This window comes from Vulpes vulpes, chromosome 1 (genome assembly GCF_048418805.1).
Source record: "Vulpes vulpes isolate BD-2025 chromosome 1, VulVul3, whole genome shotgun sequence".
NCBI lineage: Eukaryota > Metazoa > Chordata > Mammalia > Carnivora > Canidae > Vulpes > Vulpes vulpes.
This window is the reverse complement of record NC_132780.1, coordinates 23669987-23696820: the sequence shown is the minus strand read 5'-3', so window position 1 is coordinate 23696820 and position 26834 is coordinate 23669987. Positions and strand designations below refer to the sequence as shown.

Genomic DNA, 26834 nt, shown 5'->3' with positions numbered 1-26834 from the left:
CCCTCTCCCTGTGTCTCTACCACTCTCTCTGTCTCTCGTGAATAAATAAAATCTTCAAAATAAATGAATAAATGTATGTATGTATATACGTATGCGCCAGAATTAAAAGCTGTATAGCAAAGTCTTACATAAGGCTAACACCCTCCCTCTAAAGTTCCCTATTTTCTAAAGTTAATTTGGGAACAAAGATTATCTGTATTCAAAGTGATTCTCTGGTAAGGCAAAATGGTGACTGGGAAGCGTTAACCCACCAATGATTTTATTTTTTTATCTATTGACACTTTTTAATTGGAATTCAATTTGCCAACATATAGCATATCACCCAGTGCTCATCCCGTGAAATGCCCCCCTCAGTGCCTGTCACCCAGTCACCCAACCCCCCGCCCACCTCCCTTTCCACTACCCCTAGTTCGTTTCCCGGAGTTAGGAGTCTCTCATGTTGTCACCCTGATATTTCCCACTCATTTTCTCTCCTTTCCCCTTTATTCCCTTTCACTATTTTTTATATTCCTCAAATGAATGAGACCATTTAACGTCTGTCCTTCTCCGATTGACTTACTTCACTCAGCATAACACCCTCTAGTTCAATCCACATTGAAGCAAATGGTGGGTAATTGTCGTTTCTAATGGCTAAGTAATATTCCATTGTATACACAGACCACATCTTCTTTATCCATTCATCTTTCAATGGACACCGAGGCTCCTTCCACAGTTTGGCTATTGTGGACATTGCTGCTATAAACATTGGGGTGCAGGTGTCCTGCCATTTCACTGCATCTGTATCTCTGGGGTAAATCCCCAGTAGTGCAATTGCTGGGTCATAGGGTAGCTCTATTTTTAACACTTTGAGGAACCTCCACAGTTTTCCAGAGTGGCTGCACCAGTTCACATTCCCACCAACAGTGCAAGAGGGTTCCCCTTTCTCCACATCCTCTCCAACATTTGTTGTTTCCTGTCTTGTTAATTTTCAACATTCTCACTGGTGTGAGGTGGTATCTCATTGTGGTTTTGAGTTGTATTTCCCTGATGGCAAGTGATGCGGAGCATTTTCTCATGTCCTTGTTGGCCATTTCTATGTCTTCTTTGGTGAAATTTCTGTTCATGCCTTTGCCCATTTCATGACTAGATTGTTTGTTTCTTGGGTATTGAGTTTAATAAGCTCTTTATAGATCTTAGATACTAGCCCTTTATCTGATAGGTCATTTGCAAATACCTTCTCCCATTCTGTAGGTTGTCTTTTAGTTTTGTTGACTGTTTTTTGCTGTGCTGAAGCTTTTTATCTTGATTAAGTCCCAATAATTCATTTTTGCTATGATTTTTAAAGAACAATTTAAGACAACTGAATTTTTTTTTTTTTTATTTACTCATGAGAGACAGAGAGAGAGAGAGAGAGGCAGAGACACAGGCAGAGGGAGAAGCAGGCTCCATGCAGGGAGCCCGACATGGGACTCAATCCCGGTCTCCAGGATCAGGTCCTGGGCTGAAGGTGGCGCTAAACCACTGAGCCACCCAGGCTGCCCCAAGACAACCGAAATTTAAGGTCAACTTAAAAACATCTTCTTTTTTCAATTTTAAAAATATTTTAATTAAAATAATTGGGGCGCACCTTCGTGGCTCAGTCAAATAGGTACCTGACTCTTGATTAAGGCTCATGTCATGTCAGGATCACAGGGTCCTGAGACTGAGCCCTGTGTCGAGCTCTGTGCTCCACATGGAGTCTGCCTGGGATTTTTCTCTCCTTCTCCCCCTACTTTACGCACTTGCACATGCGTGCGTTCTCTCTCTAAAATGTAAATAAATAAAATATTTATTAAAAAATAAACTAGTGATTAAGCACCCAAAGCCTACATGCCTATCCTTTGTTAAGCATCTCCTTTCCTTTAACCACACATGTATCAAACATCCAGGTTCTTGCTAAGAAATTAATAGAGCCTCTGCAAAGAAATGACTGTAAGTTAGCTACCAAATATGGAAATTTAGACATTATTATGATTATCATTTTCACTGTTACGAGGCATGTAATTACCAATCAATTTACTAGGTTCTTGGTCAAAGGCCATCATATCCATACAAATTAAGTTACAAAGCTCAATAAAACTTTGCAAAAATTTCCCCTAGTGCATCTCCATGGTCTTCCTAAATACATACATTTCACCCACAGAACTTCCAAGAATATTTAACATGCAGCCCAGGTGTTTTGTTGCAGGTAGTTCAGTCTACACAGTGGATACAAACCAGTAGAATAAGCAGTCTTAAACTGCTGCCCAGTGTTTCTCTCAAACACATAGGTAGACATTTGGCCCTTAGAATATATGCTTAAGAACCTCTCTTCTGCTTTCAAGACAAGGACCTGTTTAGCAATACTTACAGTTAACATTGGAGTTGTCAACAAGCCCCACGCAAAGAATTCTAGGAAGATGACAACAGCAGCATGGTATACACTTGGTCTGCCAAAGCCTTGTAGCTAAAAAAGGAAGAAAGTTATTATGAAAAACAGCAGACAGAAAAAAAAAAAAGCAGACAGATACAAGATCCATTTTGCTAAAATGGTATCTAACAACAACAAAAAATACTGTATGAAAAAATGCTGTATAAAATAAACTTAGGACCTACCTATATTATATACGATGAAACTTCATTCTGTGCCATCCCTGATGAATGAATCTTGCCTAATCACAGAAGATGCCAAAGTTATAAACTTTTTACTTGTCCCATCAACACAAATAACTGAGCTTTGGCTGAGAATCAACCGGGTCTTTAAGAGACTGAGGTTCTAAGACCTGACTATTCTATCTCTTGCTAACAATGTGTTCCTCAGCAACTTGGCCTTTTATGTAAAGAGAAAGGCAGGCATGTAGGTCACTTGCTCAAAAGCTTCAGGGGCATCACAGATAATTTAAATGATGGGGGAGAAAGAATAAGGAAAATAGAGTCCATACTAAGGTGTCAATATCCAGCTTTCTGTTTCTGTTACATTTGGGGTTTTTTTGTTTTTCAAGATTTTATTTATTCATGAGTGATAAAAAAAAAAGACATGGGCAGAGGGATAAGCAGACTCCCTGTGTGGAGCCTGACACAGGACTCAATTCTAGGACCTGGGGATCATGAGCCAAGCCAAAGGCAGACCCTCAACCACTGAGCCGCCCAGGTACCCCTGTTTCTGTCACATTTGAAGACTGTCTATTCTGCTAGTTGTCTGCAGCTTATGACTTCCGGAAATAAATCGATTTAGCATGCTTTGCTACCTACCACTTGGTAGTAACTGGAAGTGATGCCTGCAGTAAAATCCATGCTATGTCTATGCTTAATATTTTTAAGTCTTTAAAAGTTATAAAGAAGGCACCTGGGTGGCTCAATGGTTGGGCATGTGCCTTTGGCTCAGGTCATGATCCCGGAGTCCTGGGATCAAGTTCCATATTGGGCTCCCCACAGGGATCCTGCTTCTCCCTCTCCCTGTGTCTCTGCCTCTCTCTCATGAATAAATAAATAAAATAATAACAATAAAAAGGCAGAAGTAAATCTGCATCACTTGACTGGAATCTAATCATAAGGAAATGATTGATCAGACAAATCCCAATTGTGGGACATTCTACAAGACAACTGGCTTGGTCTCCTTAAAAATGTCAAGGTCATAAAAGATGAAAGTGAAGGTAAGGAGACTCATGCATATTGAAGGAGGGCAGAGCCACAACAAAATGGGGGATCTTGGACTGGATCCTGGGGGAAGGGGAGCAAAAGGATAAAATCTGAATATGGACTTTATATAAAATAATCATACAGGTGTTCTCGATTTCTGCAACTGTCAAATGGTTTGGGGAAAAAAATTGGTACATACATAGTTCCTAAAGCAAATGTCACAAAATGCTAACTGCTGAATTTAGATGAAAGGAATATAATTTTACTTTTTATTTTTTTGTAGTTTTGAAAATTTTCAAAGAGCCAAGAACAAATGTTATTAAAAATATAAACTTGTAAATTTCTAAATTTTCACAATGTCCAATGAAAACTACTTTTAAAAGCCATTAAATAAGACAATTACAAAAACAGAAAGCATTGTACAAAGTTTAAAAGAATATTTAAGCATGTAAGAACTCAACTCTCCAAGCCAAAAGCCCTTGAACATAACCTTCAAAAAGTACTAGATTTCCATAGTCCTTTACTAACAGAATAGTGCATGGAAATGGCAGCAACTCTTTAGCATCTGCCTGTGATTTAGCTTTCTGAGACCCAGCTGCTAAGACATGGAAACTTGGCTATCACCCTTGCTCTCCCCACACTGCCTTCCGTCTAGTCCTCTAGCATCTCTTGTCTAGATTACAGAGTAGCTTCCTACATTTGCTCCTTCACCCACTGCACATCAGCCACCATGCCCCCATTTATTTATTTATTTTTAAAGATTTTATTTATTTATTCATGAGAGACCAGAGAGAAAGATGGAGAGAGGCAGAGATACATGCAGAAACACAGGCAGAGGGAGAAGCAGGCTCCATGCAGGGAGCCAGACACGGGACTCAATCCTGGGTCTCCAGGATCCTGGCCTGGACCGAAGGCAGGCACTAAAATGCTGAGCCACCTGGGCTGCCAGTACCATGCCCCATTTAAATAGAAGTCAGAGCTTGGCAACTCCTCTGCTCCACTCTCTGAAATGTCCAGGGCATTCACCCCACACCCCACTTGTCCAACATCTCCCTACCTCCTTGTTATGCTCTTATTGTTTTCTAGAGGATTTCCAACAAACTTCGTAATTCATTTTTGTCTTCTGCCCATGGAATGGTAATTTAAATGCTATGAAGGAAATTATTTTTGTCTTTGTCCAATGATGTATCCAAATAGCCCTTCTCTCACCCCACTAAAGTAATAAGCAATCCACAAAATATGGAAGAAGGATCTCTTCTTCTGAGACGAACGTCTTTTCTCTGATCTTTTTAAACAGCAAAACCTAAAATGTAGAAACATTTTTGAAGCAGAGGCCCAGTTTCTTCAATATGGGCAAAGAAAAAAAAAGAAAAAGGAAAAGGAGGGAGAACTATGTTTGAATATAGATTAAAAGAAATTTAGAAATATTAACCAAAATCAGTATGTGAGACTTTGGAGTTTAACACAAACTACCTGGAAAAAAAGGCAATTGTGAGACAATCATGGAAATTTGAAAACGGATTGGGTTATTAGCTAATACTAAAGAAGCAGACTCCTTGTAATAATAGTATTGAAGTAAGGTGTGTTTTTTAAAGATCCTTCTCTTAGAGATACACACTAATGTATCTGTGAAATGAAAAGTATGTTCAGAATCTGTTTTAAAATCTACAGAAAAAAATGTAGAAGTGGTGGCAAAAATGAAAAAAAGTAAATCAGCCTATATGCATTACTAATAATTTCTAGTTATTTGGGTAAAAATTCTGATAGTCACCCATCCCACACTACAGAACAATTGCTTCCAAACACTGGGTGAACATGTCAATAAATATCCCAACTATTTATTGCTCTTGAATCATTCGTTTTATTTATTAAGCATCATGCATACAAGAATCTCAAAAAACTCTGAAAATAGCACACAGTAGGAAGCATAAGAAGGCAATCCTATTTCTCATTTGCAGTTTCTACGGTTTGTTGCTTTCGTCAGCAATGAAGCTCTATTTAGGGAGACCACTGAGATAGAGATCCATGTGGCAGCAATGCTGAGTAAACATAAAAACAGATAAACACTTTAATCTGTGTGATACATCTTTAGGATATTATGTTATCTTAACACCTTACCAAAAAAACAGATAACCTTTTTGTTTACATGTTATATATAGGTTTAGATGCATCAACTAGAAATTGTTTAACAAACACCTGTTCTAAAACGCACACCTTCTTATTCTCACCTCTACATAAATTACTTTAACTAAACTATCATTTATTCCTAGCCAATACCAGTGCTACATAAGAGAAATGTAGTATGACAGGCAGGCAGGCCTTGGTAAGGTGGGAACTTAGTGTGGGCAACTGGATATAAGAAGGTGACAAAAATAAATCTGCATTCCCTCCAATTCTTTCTAAGGTCTTGGTGGCCAGTATGCTGATAAAAACAGTATCACAAGTTTCTCCCCTAAATTATCTGAGCTAATCAGAAAAACTTTAACAAAACCTAACCAATCATTTCTAGTTGAACCTAATCTAGTGCAGCCTCTCTGGGTCAGTTCAATGTCTTTTCTCTCCATTTGCCCCTTTATAAATCAGTACAGATCTTGAGATGTTTAGATGATAAATATGTGGTGATGTCCTTATACATTCATATTACCATCTCTCCCACAGGCAACTGCAACAGTCTCTTAACCCTACCCTGACTTCACTTCCCTGCCTTCTCCAAATCTTTCTTGATACTACACTCAGAGTGATCACTCTAAAATAAAATATACATGTCATCCTATGATACCTGCAGAAGACGGCAGAAACTGAGCTACAAATTCTGAACTTCATTCCTGTGCATGTAATCTTTTTGCAATGTGACTATGCTGTGTATGCCAACAGAAAGTGGAGTCTATTTCTCCATATCCCTGGATCTGGGCTGGCTTTACAACTTGCTCTGACCAACAGATGTCAGGTGAAGGGACAACATGGACGTCTGAACCTAGCCTCCAGAGGCCTTCAAGACCACATGAAAACACCTTCTAGACACAGGAGGATGAAAGCATATGAAGTCCTCCCTACTAAGGCCACCTAGGCCAACCAGTGAACAGCTATTACCAACTGCCTGACAGAGGAGCAAGGCCGTCTTAAATCCAACAACTGCATCAAGCTTGCAGATGACTACAGAAGCACAAGTAACTCCAAACAAATCCAGTGAAGAACCCCAAGCTGAGCTAGCCCAAACAACGGTCATTAATGGTTGCTGTTTTAAGGCCACTAAATTTGGCTTTATGTAGCAATCCTCAAGTGATAAAGTCCCCTCCTCTGCCCTCATGTTTAAGTTTAAACTCTTAAAACTGTCTTGAGATCCCTTTTACAGTTCTCTAATCTCATCCCTCAGCCCACACATACTTGAAAATCAACACAGGGAAACTTCTTTAAAGTGGAGCCAAAAGGCCCTCACTCCAGAGTGTGAACTCGTGATTTTCCTAGCATACTGAAGTTAGCTTGTAGGTGAATAAAAGGCATGGTCCCCAGTATTGTGTTTAAAAGACTGTCTGGGATCCCTAGGTGGCGCAGCGGTTTGGCGCCTGCCTTTGGCCCAGGGCGCGATCCTGGAGACCCGGGATCGAATCCCACGTCGGGCTCCCGGGCATGGAGCCTGCTTCTCCCTCTGCCTGTGTCTCTGTCTCTCTCTCTCTGTGACTATCATAAATAAATAAAAATTAAAAAAAAAAGACTGTCTGTATACTACCCATCATAGGAAATATTAAACACTGAATGGGGGGGGGGGGGGCGCGCAGGTGGAGGGAAAGGGAGAGAGACCCTGAGATGATGATCTGAGCTGAAACTAAGAGTCGGATGCTCCACCAACTGAACCACCCAGTCACCTCTATTTTAAAACAACTTAAAACCTACAGAAAAGTTGCAAAACCAGCACAGGGTTCTGGTATATACTTCGCCAAACTTCCTCAAATATTAATGTCTTTGATAACTATGGTACTATTACCCAAACCTAGAAATTAACATTGCTATACTACTTTAGCTAATTTATATGTGTTATATGAATGTCACCATTTTCCCCACTAATGTTTTTTTTTTTCCTGATTTAGGATCTAACCCAGGACTTAGCACTGCATTTTGTTCTCATGTTTTCTTGGATTATTCCAATCTGAGATAGCTACTAAGGCTTTTATTTTTTTACTTTCGTGATCTTTACACTTTTGAGAACCACTGATATATTCTTTACCAGTCATTTTGTAGAATGCCCTTCAATTTGAATTTGTTTAATACTCTCATTATTAAATTGAGGATATGCATTTTTAATTTTTTCTTCAGCTATAATTCACATTCCATTACATTAGCCGTTTTCAAGTGTACAGGTCAATGTTTCTTGGTATATTCACAGGTTGTAAAATTACCACCATTATCTAGTTCTGGAATATTTTCATTACCCCAAAAAGAAACCTAATATCCATCAGCAGTCACTCCCCATTCTCTCCTCACCCCATTTCGTAGCAATGACTAATGTACTCTATCTCTATGGATTTGTGTATTCTGGAGTCATATTAAATGGAATTCACAAATTGAATCATATAATATGTTGCCTACTGTGCCTTGCTTCCTCCATTTAGCATGTTTTCAAGAATCATCCATGTTCATCATTCAATTTTTTTTTAAGATTTTATTTATTTATTCATAAGACAGAAATAGAGAAAGAGAGAGAGAGAGGGGCAGAGACACAGGCAGAGGTAGAAGCAGGCTCCATGCAGGGAGCCTGATGTGGGACTTGATCTTGAATCTCCAAGATCACGCCCTGGGCTGAAGGCGGCGCTAAAATGCTGAGCCACCTGGGCTGCCCCATCATTCAATTTTATGGCCATATAATACTCCATTATGTGAATATATTGCTTTTTATTTATTCAATTGTAATAAAATTACAATTGTAATCAAAAAGCTGTATAGGGGCACCTGGAGGGCTCAGCAGGTTAAGCAACAGACTCTTGGTTTTGGCTCAGGTCTTGATCTCAGGGTTGTGAGATCCAACCAGCCCCACATTGGCTCCACAATCAACAGTCTGCTTGAGTCTCCCATTCTCCCTCTGCCCCTCCCCCTGCTCATGTGCATTCTAAATAAATAAGTAAAATATATATATATTTAAAAGCTGTACATACTGTGGGTGAAAAAAACTACTTCAACTTACTATGTCAGTTAATATCTCTAACATAAAATGTTTCTTAAAAAAAAATAAAGAAGATAAAGACTAACAACCCAACAAAAAGATGGGCAAGAGATATGAACAGTTCATAGAATAAGATATCAAATAGCCCTTCAACTTTATTCATAATAAGAAAAATGCAAAATCAAGCTATAGTTAGACATAATTCCTCACTATTGGAATGGCAAAAATTTCAGAAGTTTGACAATATGACCACACACTGCTAATGGGGATGAGAAATGGTACAATGTGGCAATACTTACATATTTATCTTCTGAAGCAACAACCCCACTCTAGGGATTTGTCATAAGACAATATGGCAAAAATATGAGGTGTCATGTGCATATGGCTACCATAGTAGCCAAACAAAAAGCAAGGTACAGAATAATGTGTAATGTACAGTATCTTTTATAACTGGGAGGACTGAAGAATATGTGAATATGAATGCTTACACATTTGCTTAAACAAAACACAAGATGTCAAGAAAAATAAGCATCCAAGCTATTACATACCGGAAGGAGAGAAGGGAGTTAAAGTGACAGAATGGAAGCTAGATTCCATATGTTTCTTGGTACTTTAAACTTTGGAACCAGGTAAATCCTTTAGCTAATTCTAAAACAAAATCAAATCCAAATTAAATATGTCAAACATACCTATTTATCGAGTTGTGGTTCAGCTAGCTGCTTTAAAACACCAAATCTGAATGAATATCCTTAGAAGCTATATTCTAAGGGTAAAAAGAAAATCAAACCTTAAACCGTTTTAAGTAATGTTGGTAGTAATAATGTTTTTATATTCTGAAACTTTCAAATATAAGAATACAATAAACAAGTTACTATGCTATTGTCACTAAGAACCAAGATTTCCCTTGTAATAGAGAAGATACAAATATAAAATCAAAATAGAAAAATTTGAAATTCTAAATTTGGTTTAAGAAAATATACACACTATGATATACATTACCTTAATGAGAAAACAGTTAAAATTTTCTAGTTCTAGCCACTGAAAAGACCTAGAAAAAATGAGCAACCATACAGGTGTAAACACCCCTTATGGCCCAAGATTCTGTTCTTCGAATATCATTTCCCACTAAAAGAAAATGGGGCTTTTTGGACAAAGCTGATTCCAGGTTTGGGGCAAGAAATTTATTTGATTCTGGAACCTATCTTGCCAAAAGCAAAGATGTTACTGAAAACTATAGTCACATCAAAAGGATTCAGGAGCCAACCTGAGGAATTACTACTGGACAAAGACTGAGTAAAAGAGTAATATCTGCCATGGATTGAAACATATCATATGTGTTCAATTTTACAAGTTCATCAATCTTTGGAGGATGCTAGAAAACCAAGCCGTCATTCTGAAAACTGCTAAATAAGGAAAATGGAAAAAGGAAGCATGTATCCCGCTCTTCTGTATCCTAGGATAACCAAATATTTGACTAGGAAAAGTTCTTTTTAGGAATTTTGATAATGAATGAAGGAATGATTAACTTAAAATCTTGCCACTTTGTGGGATCCCTGGGTGGCGCAGCGATTTGACGCCTGCCTTTGTCCCAGGGCGCGATCCTGGAGACCCGGGATCGAATCCCACGTCGGGCTCCCGGTGCATGGAGCCTGCTTCTCCCTCTGCCTATGTCTTTGCCTGCCTCTCTCTCTCTCTCTCTCTCTCTCTCTCTCTCTCTCTCTCTCTCTCCCCCTGTGTGTGACGATCATAAATTTAAAAAAAAAAAATCTTGCCACTTTGTAACCTCACTAATATAGTCAATTTAGGCAACAACCACTAATGGCTATTAAAACCATTAGGTAAAAGCTGATATGTTACTTTATAAGGGAATTAAGCTGACAAGACTTCCTTAAACCTGATCAATTATAACATCACAAAGAGAATCAAAGGTTATTTGCTGCATGATGAGATACACAACTGTTGAAGTAGGGTGATGAATATGGGGGAGTATTCATAACAAAATGTAGGAAAACTAAAAAGCTTCAAAGAGGGTGTAAAAAAAAATTTGTAAGAGCTACTTGTGGTACCATTAACAGTGTTTAAGAATACCTGTCTCCCCATATCCTAAGACTGCAAATAATTTTTAAGCATTTTCTAGTTAGACTTTTTAATGTTTATTGTTTATTTAATATTTATTTAATGTTTATATCATTTTATTTTGCACTTCTGTGATTACAAGAGAAGTAGAACTTTCTCCCTATACTTTTTTGAAAGTTATTTTTATTTGTCTACAAACTGTTCATTCCTTCGCATATTTTTTCATTGGAGAATGGAATCTTTCATGTTTATTTATAGGACTTCTTCACAGAATCAAAGATATTTATATGATGCAATATAAAATCATTCATTCTCCCTCACCTACTGGCACTTATACCCTTTAAAAATAAATGGCACAAACAGATAATTCAACAATAATAGTTAGAGACTTCCATGCCCACTTATAATAATGGATAAAACAATCAGAAGTTCAACAGAAGCAAAGATTTTAATAACACTACATTAAGTAAACCTAACAAATATTTACCGATCACCCCACCCAACTACAGCAATACATTCTTCTCATGTGTACACAAAAATACCATAAAACGAGTTTAAATAAATTAAAAAGACTGAAATCATATAAACTACATTCTTTTGACCACAATGTAATAAAACCAGAAATCAGTAACATAAAGAAATATGGAAAATTCACAGATACATGGAAATTAAACAATATGCACCTAAATAGCTATAGGTCAAATAAGAAATCACAAGGAAGGTCACGAAACTTTCAGATGAATAAAAATAAAAACAACATATCAAAGTTTGTTGAATTCAGTTAAAGCAGTGCTTACAGGGAAGTTTATAGTTGTAAATGCCTTATTATTAAAAAAAAAAAAAAAAAAAAGGAAAAAAAATCCTCTATCAATAACCTAACTTTTCACCGTAAGAAACCAGAAAAGCAAAACTAAACCAAAGCAAGAAAAAGTAAATAATAATGGGTTACAGCAGGAATAAATACAACAGTGAACAGAAAAGCAACAGAGAATTATCAAACTATCATACTTTCAAAAAATAATGAAACTATTAAAAAATTAACAAATCCTTAGTGAGACTGGCCACAAGAAATAGAGGGAAGATTTAAATTTCTAAAATTCGAAGTGAAATATTTATCAGCAATTGTAAGCCAATGGATTGGATAATCTAGATGAAATGGACAAATTCCTAGAAAAGTCTACTAAGACTGAATCATAAAGAAATAGGATATATGAATATACCTAGAACTAGTAACAGTATTGGAACAGTGATCAAAAATCTCCCAATAAAGAAAAGTCCTGATTTCATGGCTTCATTGGTAAATTCTACCAAACATTTAAACAAGACCAAACGTCCATCACTCTCAAAGTCCTCTCAAAAATGAAGAGGGAACACTTCCTAACACATTCTGTGAAGAAAAAGCATTTACCTGTACCAAAGAAAAAGATGCAAGAAATAGTGCAGATTAATTTCCCTTATGCTAACGATACAAAAATCCTTAACAGGATACTAGCAAACTAAATTCAGCAGCCTATTTAAAGGGCTCTAATAGGGATCCCTGTGTGGCTCAGCGGTTTCACACCTGCCTTTGGCCCAGGGCGCGATCCTGGAGTCCCGCGTGGGGCTCCCGGCATGGAGCCTGCTTCTCCCTCCTCCTGTGTCTCTGCCTCTCTCTCTCTCTCTCTATGTCTATCATGAATAAATAAAAATAAATCTTTAAAAAAAAATAAAGGGCTCTAATAACTATGGCCAAGTGAGATTCATTCCTGGAATATAAGAAAAGTTCACATATGAAAATCAATCAACAGAACACACCACATTAAAATGAAGTGGGGGGGGGGGACGGACACAGGATCATTTCCACTAATGCAGAAAAAGCATTTGACAAAATTAACAGCTCTTCATGATGAAAATTCTTAAAAAGTAGAAGAAATTATCTCAATATGGTAAATGGCACATAGGAAAAAATCCACACCTAATATCACAGTCACTAGGTGAAAGGCTGAAAAAAACGTTTGTTTTAAGATCAGGAACATGAAGAGGATGTTTGCTTTCAACACTGTATACAACGCAGTATTGGGAGTTCCAGCCACAGTAATTACAGCAGAAAAAGTTAGCCTACAATAGCAGCAGAAGCACCAACAGACACCATGCCAAGACCTGATCAAAGCAAATTACAGATCCTACCATTTTATCTTTACTGAATTGCGATAGAAACTATTATTATTCCCATTTTATAGATGACAAAACTCAGATGCAGAGAATCAAATAACTCGCCCAAGTTGCACAGTTACTAAGTGCCTAAGCCAGTATTCCAGCCAGAGAATCACTCATCTCCAGAGTGCAAGTTACTAACCACTATAATACTTATACCACCTTTCTCAGAGAGGCCAAAGTTCTCCACAAATGGAAATCAGCACATACATATGACAGGTGTCCTGGACTGCGGCAACCTGAGAAAGAGGTGCAGGAGCCAAATGTAGACAGTTCCTCAGGCAAAGTGCAGCCTTTTACTTACCCACCCACCCACCCCCTTTTCCAAACTAGTGTGGCCTGGCTAGTGTGTATCTGGGCAAAAGAACAATCTCCACCAAACTCCTGACTTGCTTTCTCGACGTCACCAGAAAACACCAGATGAACCAGCATCTAGCTTTTGTCAATCAAGTCATCTGCTTTCAACTGGAAAAAGATAAGGTTGAAAGCTACTCCCATTTGTCCCAAACATGATTCCCCAACTCAAAGATCACAGTACACAGTAAATGTCAAATGACTTTGTCCACATGAAAGCGGAAGAGAGAGGCTGTCATATACACCAACCTACTAGAACTGAGTTTCCACAAATAAACCCTTGAATCTATGTCCTGCTTTTTTGGCAAAAGTGCCAAATCCAATAAAAAAGAATAGCTTCTTCAACAAATGACACTGAAACAACTGAATTTCCACATGTAAGCTGGAACCTTACCTTACGCCATATACAAAAGTTAACTCACATCAGATCTAAGCTAAAACCACAAAGCTCCTGGAAGAAAACAGAGGTAAATCTTGGATTTGGTCATAGATTCTTAGACATGACTCCAAAGCAACAAAAGAAACAAGCAATAAAAGAAAAAGTAGATATTGTGCTGCATCAAAATCAGAAAGTTTTAAAATGAACCAAAACCCTGAATATAAGACATAAAACTTTTACAAAATGACATAAAGGGAAAGCTTCATAACACTGCATTTGACAATGATATCCCCCCCAAAAAAAGAGACAGCAAAAGTAAAGACAAATAAATTGGATGTTACCAAAATTTAAAACTTCTGCACATCAAAGGATACCATTAACAGAATGAATAGACAACCTATGGAGAAAATATTTGCAATGCCTGTATCTGATCAGAAGGTAATTTCCATAATTTATCAAGAACCACTATAACTCAAAATAACAACCACCACCACCTAATTTGAAAATGAGCAAAGGGATCCCTGGGTGGCTCAGCTGTTTAGCACCTCCCTTGGGCTGAGGGCGTGATCCTGGAGTCCCAGGATCGAGTCCCAGGATCGAGTCCCACATCGGGCTCCCAGTGAGGAGCCTGCTTCTCCCTCTGCCTGTGTCTCTGCCTCTTTCTGTGTCTCATGAATAAATAAATAAAATCTTAAAAAAAAAAAAGTGAGCAAAAAACTTGTATTTCTTCCAAAGAAGATATACAAATGGCCAATAAGATATGAAAAGATGCTCAAAATCACTAATTATTAGTGAAATGCAAAATCAAAATGAGATAGTACCTCCTATTCATCAGGATGGTTACTCTCCAAAACAAAACAAAACCCAGAAAATGACAGGTGTGGTGTGGATGTAGAGATATTGGAACCCTTGTGCAATGTTGGTATGAATTTAAAATGGTGCAGCCACAAAGGGAAAAAGCATAGCGGTACCTCAAAAATCAAAAATGGAATTATCCAATGATCCAGCAATTCCACTTCTGGGTAGGTATCCAAAAGAATTCAAAGCAGGGTCTCAAAGAGATATTTATTTGTACAATCATGTTCACAGTGGCAATATTCGCAATAGTTAAAAAAAAAAAAAAAAGGAAGCAATGAAATACTCAGCACATAAAAGGAGAAACAAAATGCAGCATATACATAAAATGGAATACTATTCAGTCTCAAAGGAAATTCTGAGACACACTACACATGGCTTCAACAATCTTAAAACATATTTCAACGTGTGTCAACAACAACACTGAGGACATTATGCTGAGTGTCACAAAAAGATAGTGTATGATTTTACTTATATATGAGGTATCTAGAGTAGTCAAACTTATAGAAACTGAAAGCAGAAAGGCAGTTATTAGGGAATGGGGGACAGGGTAAATGCTATGTAATGGATGTAGAGGTTTAGTTTAGACAAACTGAAAAATTCTAGAGAATGGTTTCACAATAACATAAATATATTCAACACTACTAAACTGCACACTTAAAAATACTTAAGCGGTTGGGGCCCCTGGGTGGCTCAGTTGGTTAAGCATCTGCCTTTGGCTCAGATCATGATCCTGGGGTCCTGGGATGGAGCCCCACATTGGGTGTCCTGCTCAGTGGGGAGTCTGCTTCCCTCTCTGACCGTCCCCTTGCTCATGCTCTCTCTCACGCTCTCAAATAAATAAATAAATCTTAAAAAAAAAAAATTAAGGGGTGCCAGGGTGGCTTAGTGAGTTAAGCATCAGACTAGATCTCAGCTCAGGTCTTGATCTCAGGGTTGTGAGTTCAGCCCCACAGTGGAGCCTACTTAAATAAAGGGAAAAAAAAAAAACTTAAAACAGTCAATTTTATGCTATGTGTATTATATTGCAATATTAAAAATTTCTTAAATCAACTATATTTCTATATATTGGCAACAATTGTGAATCTGAATTTAAGAGTTTACATTTTTTCTTTTTTTTTTAACACTTTTTTTTTTTTTAAATTATTTATGATGGTCACACAGAGAGAGAGAGAGAGAGAGAGGCAGAGACATAGGCAGAGGGAGAAGCAGGCTCCATGCACCAGGAGCCCAACGTGGGTTTCGATTCCGGGTCTCCAGGATCGCGCCCTGGGCCAAAGGCAAGCGCTAAACCGCTGCGCCACCCAGGGATCCCGAGTTTACATTTTTTCATATGTTTATGCTATTATGTACAACAGCATCAAAAAATATGAAATAAAAAAATATATGAAATAGGGTATAATCTGACAATGTGAAAGACCTATATGCTGAAAACTACAAAACATAGGTGGAAAATTTTAAATAAGATCTAAAATAAATGGAGCAGTCCCTCCTTCATGGATGAGAAGACTCAATGTTGTCTTCAATTATTTCCAAACAGATCTTCAGAGCCAACACAATCCCAATGAAATAGAAGCACGGGTTTTTGTTTTTAAAGATTTTATTTATTCACGAGAGTCAAAGAGAGAGAGAGAGAGAGAGAGAGAGAGAGAGAGAGAGGCAGAGACACAGGCAGAGGGAGAAGCAGGCTCTATGCAGGGAGCCCGATGCGGGACTCGATCTGGGGTCTCCAGGATCCCACCCTGGGCTGAAGGTGGCGGGAAACCGCTGAGCTGCCCGGGTTTTTGTTTTTGTAGAAGTCTACAATCTGATTCTATAGTTCTAAAATGCAAAGCACCTAGAATAGCCAAAACAATTTAAAAGAAAAGTTGGAAGCCTAACACTATTTGTTTCAAGTATTACATACCTCCAGTAATACAGATTTGTGGTACTGATACAAATAGATGAAACAAAGAATCCAGAATATATGGACACATATCTGGGTTAAGTGAATTTTGACTACAGTGCAAACACAATTTAGAAAATAAAAAAGTCTTTTGGGGGCACATAGGTGGCTCAGTTGGTTAAGCACTGGACTCTTTAGTTTCTACTCAGGTCATGATCTTGGGGTTGTGGGACTGAGCCCTATGACAGGCTCTGAACTTGGCAGGCTCTGAACTTGGCTCTGAGTCTGCTCAAGATTCTCTCTCTCCTTCTTCCCTTGTACCCTTCCCCACCACATGCTCTTTCTTTCAAATAAATAAAATCTTAAAAAAAAAAAGTCTCTTCAACAAATCATGCAAAAATCAGTTATCCATACACAAAAAATGAACTTCCATCCACACTTAGACTTTGTATATTATAAACTAATTCAAAATGGTCATAAACCTAATTGTAAAATCAAAAAACCTTCTAAAAACATAGAAGGAAATCCTTATGATGAGTTAAATAACCATTTCTTAAATCTAAAACCAAAAACACTATCCATAAAAGAACCAATTAATAAATTTCATCAAAATCAAAAACTGCTCTTCTAAAAACACAGCTTGGAAGAAAATATTTGCAAAGCATATATCTGATAAAGGACTCACATCCCAAATATAAAAGGACTCTCAAAAATCTATTTTAATAAACAACCTAACAACAACAAAAATAGGCAAGACCTAAACAGACACTTCACCAAGAGGATACGAAGATGGCAAATTTATGGAAAGATGTTGAATATCATTAGCCATAGGGGCATACAAATTAAAACACAGTACGATACCACTATTAAGGATCTATTACAAGAGCTTAAACTAAATGTCGAGGATGTTGAAGAAATGGAACTCTCATAGTGTTAGTGATCATGTAAAACTGCACAATAACTTTAGAGAATGGTTTGGCAGTTTTTTAAAAAATTTAAACAATACACCTACCATATAATTCAGCCATTCCACTCTTATAAAAGTATTTCCCATACAAAGACTGGCAGACAAATGCCAGTATAAATAAAGTTATATAACAACTTTATTTATACTAGTCAAAACTTGGTGATAAACCAAATGTTCATTAATGCTGAATGGACAAATTGTAGTACAACCATATAATGGAATACTACTACTTAGTAGCAATTCTACTGCACTAAAGAATGGGAACGCACTGATTTATATACAACATGGATAAATCTCGAAATGATTTATACAGAGGAAAAGAAAGCAAAACCAAAAAGAGTATATGCTAAAAAATTAGAATTAATATATAGTAGCAGAAAGTAGATAAATGATTGCCTGGGGGGTAGGTGGAGAGAGGATGTAAAAATGGGCACAAGGAGGGCAGCCTGGGTGCCTCAGCGGTTTAGGGCCGCCTTCAGCCCAGGCCCTGATTCTGGGGACCAGGGATCAAGTCCCATGTCGGGCACCCTGCATGGAACCTGCTTCTCCCTCTGCCTGTGTCTCTGCCTCTCTCTCTCTCTCTCTCTGCATGTCTCTTGTGAATAAACAAATAAAATCTTAAAAAAAAAAAATGGGCACAAGGAGATTTCTGGGAGTAATGGATATATTCCCTATCTTGATTGTGGTAATGATTTCACAAGTGTATACGCATGTCAAAACACAAACTTGTACTCTCTAAACATAGTTTTTACTACGTCAATTTTACTTCAATAAAGGTATTTTAGAAATATAAGCAAATACAGGGCAGCCCTGGTGGCGCAGCGGTTTAGCGCAGCCTGCAGCCCAGGGCGTGATCCTGGAGACCCAGGATCGAGTCCCACGTCGGGCTCCCTACATGGAGCCTGCTTCTTCCTCTGCCTATGTCTCTGCCTCTCTCTCTGTGTGTCTCTATGAATAAATAAAATTAAAAAATCTCAAAAAATATATATATGCAAACAGAGAACTATGTATTAAAAAGCCAGGCAGCTAAAGAAAAGTTGACATAACTTCACAGATATTACATGCTTTAGCAGGTTACTTATTACAGTTGATTACAGGTATTAACGACACATTTCTCTCCAATTCTCATTAAGCAATGCCCTTACTACGCCACAATCTCTCCTGGGCATGTGTTAGACTTCGTAACCTACTGGTGAGGGTTCTATGAGACACTGAACTGGAAGGACGGAGGGGAGAGGAGAGTGAGAACACATGCAAGAAAGAATGAGAAATAAAAAGATGCCTCCATCATGTAATAAAGCATATTTATCTCATACATATAGTTACAGCATCCTTAACAATGAAAAAATGTATTATGAAGAGAAAGTTGTGTACTTTTACCATTACTACTGAACCTTTCCCTGGATATTCTAGTTCATATAACAGAAATACAGAAGAAACAAAATTATTACCACTTGCAGAACTAATGACTAGAATACCCTAGAAAATTACTTTTTTAAAAGATAAAGTGAAAATTACCATTGTCAACAATAAAAACAGTAAGGATCTTCTGGTAGTTTAAAAAGGATTAAGATGCTATTAGGAACAACTTGATGCCAATTAATTTGAAGGTGAAATGGACAAATTCCTACCAAAATACAACTTAGTAAAACAAACAAAAAAACCAAATAGTAGGCCCAGATTGTTATACAACTACATTACCCCAGCCTAAAAGGCATAAAGTTCTATAATTATTTTATCAATACTACACAAAACCTTCAGAGAATAGAAACCAGCACTCCCCAACTTGTTGTATAATGCCAAAGCACATTGTATAAAAATAAATGATAAGCAAAAAAAAAGAAAGAAAAAATAAAAAAACTAAAAGACAAGCTTATGTCATTGTTAAGTTCAAAAAACTGGCTTAAAGCTAGATTGAATAACTTCTTTATTGATTTTTATTGATCGTCTCCTAAACTACTTCAGATTAAAAGATGCACAGCTGTAGTCCATATCTTCAAAGATTTAATCTAGTAAGAAAAATGGTGGGAAAGGATGCTCAAATATCCTAAGAAGCAGTGGCTACAAAATCCTGCCTATACCAGGCCTGAGAACAACACAGCAGCAAGGATAACCCTGTGTTACGACAAAGGCTAGCTGTGATGATAGTAAACTGACCAGAAGTTTGTACAATTCTAAATATGAAATATAATAAATGTTTCTTTGAAAGCACCACATATCATTTGCCTTTCTAAATTGCAATATTAACAATGCTCACAAATGCTTTGAGTTTCTCCCCTTATCTCCTATAATTTACTCAAGAGAAGTTGTTATGCCAATATCCCAGTACTATTTTGTTATTGAAATGATCATACTGTTCCCTAACAGTGTCCAGAAAGAATTGAAAGCTTATAGTTGGGAAGTCTGGGTGGCTCAGGTCATGATCCTGGGGTTGTGGGATCGAGTCCCACATCGGGCTCCCTGCAGGGAGCCTGCTTCTCTTCTGCCTAGGTCTGGCCTCTTTCTGCGTCTCTCATGAATAAATAAAACCTTAAAAAAAAATAGCTTAAAGTTAATTGTTCTCTAGTATGTTCCTAGAACCTCTTTTATCTTTTCACAAACATAACACAGTTGTTTTAGTGTTTAGCCACCCAGGTGTCCTTTAGTGTTTTTTTTTTTTTTTAACCTGAAGCTGCTCTTCAGGATTATTTGTTTTGTCTACGTAATAAATAATATTCTTGCTCTCAAAAATCAAAATTAGCCTTAATAGAAAACTCTCCAAAACAGTCTTAGGAAAATCTATTTCTGAGACATCAAATGTCACCAGAAAAATATTAATCCTAAGAGGCCTTGTATTAGGGCTCTTAACCCATTTCCAGGCATTGGCTTCTGGGAGTCCAAGAACATCCTGAAATAGTATGCTAAACTTAGCTGGGTTTTCTTTGCAGCAAATCCTTATTTTCATCAGATGCTCATGGGTAAATGATGCCAAAAAATATTTTCCCTTACCTGGCTACGAAGGCTAAGTATAATGGAAAATATACATTTAATGATAATGCAAACAATTCTGATAAAACACCTCAAGTTGTTTGTACACACATGATTAGGGAAGGATAGAGAAAAGAGGGAATAATAAAACAAGAAATTATTTGCTAAACACAGATCCCTTTTCTACAAGGCAATGATCTCTTGAGCAAATACTTGATTCCCTTCTGTTACTCAAGTCAACACATTTTTCCACCAATCTCTTCAGGTCAATACATCTCTTTGCCAAACAAGGTTGAAATAAGTTGTCGGCAGGTTCCCTGTGCACTGGGCAGTCTTCCCATAATTATTAGCATCTAAGAACCTGAAACCATGAGTGTCACTAGAATCAAGCAGTATAAGGAAATTCCAATACATTAAATGAAATCAAGTCATGGAGGCTGGAGAACATAGCTCCTAGAAGTGATACTAAACAGAAAGTGCAAGCAGGAAAGATGCATAATTTGGGGGTACCAGCATACAACATGAACCTATATGATTAAAGGCATTCATTTGTTTTCCCAGCCACCATACATTCCCAAAAGCACCAGTGTCTGAACTCTGCCATCTGCCCATGCTAGTCATTTCACTAAGCACAGCAAGCATCAAGAAAACTCTGGGACACCTGGGTGGCTCAGCGGTTGGGCGCCTGCCTTTGGCTCTGGGCATGATCCTGATTCGGGGATCAAGTCCCCAACATGAGCCTCCCTGTGGGGAGCCTGTTTCTCCCTCTGCCTGTGTCTCTGCCTCTCTCTCTCTCTCTCTCTCTCTCTCTCTCTCTCTCGGTCTCCCATGAATAAATAAATAATATTAAAAAAAATAAAAAGAAAACTCAAGACAGTATTCATCACCATTTATTAATAGTGACTCCGTGCATCTTCAGAGACTAGGAACTGGACAGAAATGTACCTGTGCCCCTAACCTCTGATTAGCATCAGGAGAAGGAATTAGGGAAAGAGTCTAAGTTTCCTTGAGTAGACATCCCTCAAAAGTTCCAGCTCTAAGCACATAAAATTAGCAACTTTAATTTTTAGTAAATGACTGCCAGGGATCACCTATATATTCTGATCAATCATTCATGCCAAAAATACTGAGAACTAATAACAGCTAATATTTACTGAGAACTTACTCAATGCAAGATTACAGTAACCCTTACAATCCTCTGTGGTAAATACTATTATTAGTTGGGAAAAGTTATGTAATTTGCCCAAAGTTATGCAGGTAATAAAAGGCAGGAAATGGGATTCCAAGCATGCTCACCTAATCACTCTGCTATACTGCTTCAACCTGCCAGGTTATTTTTTTTATCCTATAAACCAAAGGGAGCCAATGAAAAAACTTAAAGACAGCAGTAATTATCATATTTACATGTGAGGTCATGCTGACATTATGGACAACAGGCCAACGATAATGTAAGTAAAGGCCCCAAGAGATAAGTCAGAATCTAAGTCAAAATGCTAAGGAAATGAACCATAGGGATGCAGAGAAAAAAATAACTTAAAATCTCGGCTTGGTAAAATCTGCTAGACTTAGTAATGCACTCAATGTTGTGGGCACAGAGAGAGATGAAGGAGGCTACCTCTCATGTTACTAGCATGGCCTCTGGTTGGTAATTATGGTCTGTCAATTCAAGGATAGAAGGACCTGGCAGTTTGGTTTAGTTTGGGGGGTGGGGGGAGATGACAAATCTACTTTTTAAATAATTAAAAACAAATCGAGAAAAACCAATTCTCTGGAATTTCCTCCCCCCCCCCCAAATAAAATTCTCTTTACAAAATGTTTCTCTGAAATGAGGAACCCCTAACGCTTTTTCAAAAATAAGACCTCACTTGAGCAAGGAGGGTCCTACAACATTGCTAAGCTCTCAGAAAGATCGGGCACTGAGAAGCAGGATTGTGTCGGGACCTTGATAGTGCAGCCTGGTTCCCACAGAACTAAGACTAGAAACCAGCTCTTCTGGCTCCTTCGATTTCACCACCGACCCCCAATTCTACTAATGGGGACTCCCATCACCAAACAATAATCATGCAGCATTGGTTAAAAGCAAATAGAGGTATGTCTGCTGAAACTGCATACATTTAATTTTCTCAAAATTTCTAGTTTTCTCGGGGTTAGTTGCTATATTTCCTGTCCTAAATAGACAAGACAAAAAAAAAAAAGGTCTTTAAGAAGTGACTGGCTCTCTAGGCTTACTTTACCACAGCAAAGCACAGCGCCACCAACCAAGCCTGTTCTCCCGAACGCAGGCCCGTGAAGTCAGGGCTCCAGAGCCGCGGCTATAGCTCCGAGATCCGCCCTCCCACCGTCCAGAGGAGGCGGGAGCCGAGGCGCTCGCTGCCCAGCCCGCATCGCCAACTTCCCTGGCGGAGGGCCGAACCACGGTCCCAAAGGCCCACACACATCTATTTAGGCTCGGCCAGTCGCACGTCTGCAAATTCCCGAAAGAACTAAATTACTTATACTCAGCCCCGTGTCTAGCGTTCTTTGAAACGACAACCACCCCCACCACCACCGAGTTCCGTCAGCCGACGAGCGGCGCTAGGAAAGTCCAGCACTGAAGGAGTCCAATGGCTGAGCCCGGAATGGACCGGCTTTCCGAGAGCCGGAGACGACGCGGACACTGCACGTCTCCCCAAGCCCCGAGGGACGCAGCGCCTGGCTCCGCACCCCCGCCCCGGCTGCCGCCCCGCACCCCAGCCCTGTACCTCAGCCCTGACACCGCACCCCCGCCCCGGCCGCCGCCCCGCACGCCGGCCCTGCACCTTAGCTCTGGCCCCGTGCCCCAGCCCCGGCCCTGAACTTCAGCCCCGGGCCGCGCCCCGGCCCTGCAGCCCGGTACCCCAACCCCGCCCAGCCTCCCCTAGTCTGGGGCCTCGGGCCGAGCGCCGCGGCCAGGACCCGCGCTCGCGCTCACCGAGATGCCGCCGGCGGCCTGCGCGCCCGGGCGCTTCTCCGGCATGGCTCCCGCCGCGGGCACAGACGCCGTCTTGTCCTCCGGCTCCGGCGGCGGCTCCTCGCTCATGCCGCGGCCATGCCCGCGCCGGCTCGGGACGCTCCGGGGCGACGGCGACGCCGCGGAAGCGGCGGCGGGGCCCGCGCCCTCATGGGCTCTGCGGCCCGCGGCGGCCTGCGGGTCGGGCGGCGGCGCCAGCGGCGACGCCGAGGGCTGTAAGGGCGGCTGGAGCTGGAGCCGCTGAGGAGGTGAGGATCCGAGCGCAGCTGCAGAGGCCGCCGGAGGTACCCGCCGCAGCCACTGCGATTGTGGTGGCTGCCAGCGGCGTCAGCGGCCCCAGGACGCTCAGGAAGCCCCGCCCCGCGCCTCAGCTCCCGCCTTAGCTCCCGGCCCGCGCCGAAGGGCTCAGGCAGCGCCCCGCCCACCTCGGGCTGGGCCTCCAGGTCTCTGGAGCCGCGGGGGCTTCCGGACCTCGCCGCGCGCCGGAAGGACGTCATCCCCCAGGACCGCCGCAACGGAAGCCGGCCGCGCTCTCTGTTTCCTGCGACACCGCCCAGTCTGGCAAACCGTCCTACATGCGCGGGGTTTTTGTAACGAGGGCTCCTCTGGAATGATTCCTGGCGTCCTCACCAGGTACAGAAATGGACACGTTCCGACAAGGTCTGGAATCCAGAGCCGGGAAAGTGCTACGTGCACTGTAACGAACGTGTTCTGTTCCTCTCCGAACTCTAACGAAGCTGCTGGAGAGCTCAGGCTGTGGGATGCGCGGGAAGGGCGGTATTGGGAACATGCAGGCCCATGGTTCCAGCAGGGCGAGTATGAACTGATAGCTAGAATCACAGAACTTCATGTGTGAAGTAGGGATAGTGGCTCGAGGCTAGGTGAAGATGTGCAGAAGGAGGAAGCTACACTGTCGTGAGACTTTGTGAAACGGTACATCCTACTTTGTAACTTGGTAGCTACAAAGCTAACAGGCAGGGCTGCCGCACCAGTTTGAAGAACAAATATAGTTAGAATACTTTGTCCTGGTAGATGGTTGAGCATTCAGTCCTCCTTGAAAGAAGAGGAATATCTTGAAACCCCGAAGACCTTATGCCTTTCTCCTTCTTGGGGAGACCCAGATGGATTTAACAATGAAATAAGACCAATCAGTCCACTATTGATTTACAACTTGTGTTATTTCTGAGAGAGTTAATAAAAGGAAGCCAGAAGGGGGAGGTCTCATGCCCCACCACATCCCGGCACCTGTAAACCCAATGGGAAGAGACACACCCTGCAAGTCCATGCTGCTTTGCTTTAGCATTATTCCAGCAGGAGGGAGAAATGTTCTCTCCCAAGCTTCAACAGCCCCACCGGTGAAAAGCCATTATACTCAATCTCCTGGTTTCCTCCAGTGGACTTGCTGTTGGTAACAGCCCTCCCAACTTTCCCTGTAAGAGAATCTTCCTCTTCTGGGTTCTTGGGGCTAGTCTGTGGTTTTGACACACTACCTTGCTTTCTTGCCCTGGATTGCAATTCTCTGATATTTCTCAATAAGCCCATTTTTTGCTGGTAAAATAACTGACAGCCTTACTTTTAAAGTTAACGTTTCAAACAGTTCGTGCACAATCCTAAAGATTTTTGTGTGTTCTGACATAGTCTGCACACTGGCTAGGTGCCTCCCAGGCCTTGAGCTAGTAGAACTTTGGTGTCTGAGTCACCTCAGGCTGCTACAACAAAGTACCAAAGACTGGATGGCTTAAACAACAGAAATTTATTTCTTACAGTTCAAACGGCTGGAAGTCTGAGCTCAAGGTGCCAGTAGTCAGATTATGCTGAGAGCTTTTTTTCCTGGCCACCTTACTGTGTTCTCACAAGGACAAGCTCTCTGGTTTCTCTGATAAGGATACAAATCTATCATGAGCACTCCTGCCTCCATGATCTCATCCAAACCTATCTCTCAAAAGGCCGTATCTCTAAATAGCATCACTTTAGGGGTTAAGTCTTCAACATATGAATTTTGGGAGAGGATACAATTTAGTTCATAGCTCTTGGTGTACAGAACTATAGCTTAATTTAGACTTTCTGTTCAGACATTGCCTCCCAAAGCACATGAATCTCCAAAATTGGTTTTTCCTGAGAGAACACCGTTCTTTTCTTGATCTCTGGTGACCAACCTGGTTTGCCTCTTAATGCAGGGACTTGTTGCTACTTGGCCTTGATTGAAGACTCTTTAGTTCACAATAGAAGACTGATGGGATTTTAGAACTCACCAGTATGAAATTGAGAGTACGAAATTTCCCAACAATATCTCAGGCAGGTTGTCATCTAACCTCTACTTAAATATAGCCAGAGAAGGGATATAACACACCCAGTTCACTTATGGAAGGCTTTAATTTTTTGGAATTATATACTTTTATTGAGCCAAAGACTGCTTGCCTGTTTCAGCTATGCTTTTATCCTTCTACCCTCTATATCTACACAAAAATGTGTTATTGCAGTTGTTTAAAATGTCAAGAATAACCTGCCATCTTTCCTGACTATCCTCCAAATGCATACCAGTTTATGAAAATCCTGCTTAAAATGCATTGCCATAAATATAACACTGTATTGATGATGGTACTGTGAGGTCTGGTCCCTTCATCTGGAGACTCATAAAAGTAATTTTTAAAAGGTGAATTGTATAATTACATTATGTTGAGAGCTATACCATAAGAATTAAATAGACCCTTACCCTTACCTCTTCATTAATTGTGCACTAATCAAAGTCAAAGACCTGGGAGTCCACATAATTTAATTCAACATCTTAGACTCTAGGAAAGTAACTGAAAGATACATGTGTTACCTTATTTCATCCAAAAGTGGTTTAGATATCTCTGTCGTTTGAATTCATATTATTAATGGAAAGATGTTCTTCTGTTAATAGGTTTGCAGGAGGAAAAGTCTTCCCCTGGTAGGAAATAACTGTGTGTTAAATAATAACAAAATTAAAATGTTTTCTTTTTTTGTTGCCAGATTTCCTCTAGCTTTATTTTTTTTTTAAGATTTTATTTATTCATGAGACAGAGAGACAGAGAGAGGCAGAGGGAGAAGCAGGCTTCGTGCAGGGAGCCTGACATGGGACTCCATCCCGGGTCTCCAGGATCATGCCCTGAGCTGAAGGTGGGCTAAACCGCTGAGCCACCTAGGCTGCCCTCCCCTAGTTTTAATATGCTGATGGATGTCATGATTTTCCCTAGAGAACATATAGTAAGTAGTGTTTCTCAAACACTTTTATTCTTGAAATACTGATTAATACCTTGTAGAGGGGGATTCCTGGGTGGCTCAGTGGTTTGGCACCCCTTTGGCCCGGGGAGTGATCCTGGGGTCCCGGGAGTCCCGCATTGGGCTCCCTGCATG

The 26834-nt window shown here is 40.0% G+C and overlaps 1 protein-coding gene across 6 annotated transcripts in view; it reads right to left on the bottom strand.

Annotated features, from left to right (window-relative positions):
- Positions 1-23897, bottom strand: part of MFSD14B (major facilitator superfamily domain containing 14B) — a 72525-nt gene extending 48628 nt beyond the window's left edge. Inside the window, exons 1-3 of one of the 6 annotated variants that reach the window (XM_072723777.1) lie at positions 23418-23565; positions 2614-2669; positions 2369-2464 (exon numbers count right to left, since the gene is read on the bottom strand). In XM_072723777.1, the coding sequence (XP_072579878.1) occupies positions 2369-2377 (9 nt within the window). In that variant the 5' untranslated portion in view covers positions 2378-2464; positions 2614-2669; positions 23418-23565. Of the gene's footprint in view, positions 1-2368; positions 2465-2613; positions 2670-9480; positions 9555-23417 lie in introns of those variants that run through there. The other 5 variants (XM_072723714.1, XM_072723592.1, XM_072723654.1 and 2 more) reach the window with 5 other exon arrangements.
- Positions 23898-26834: the final 2937 nt, after the last annotated feature.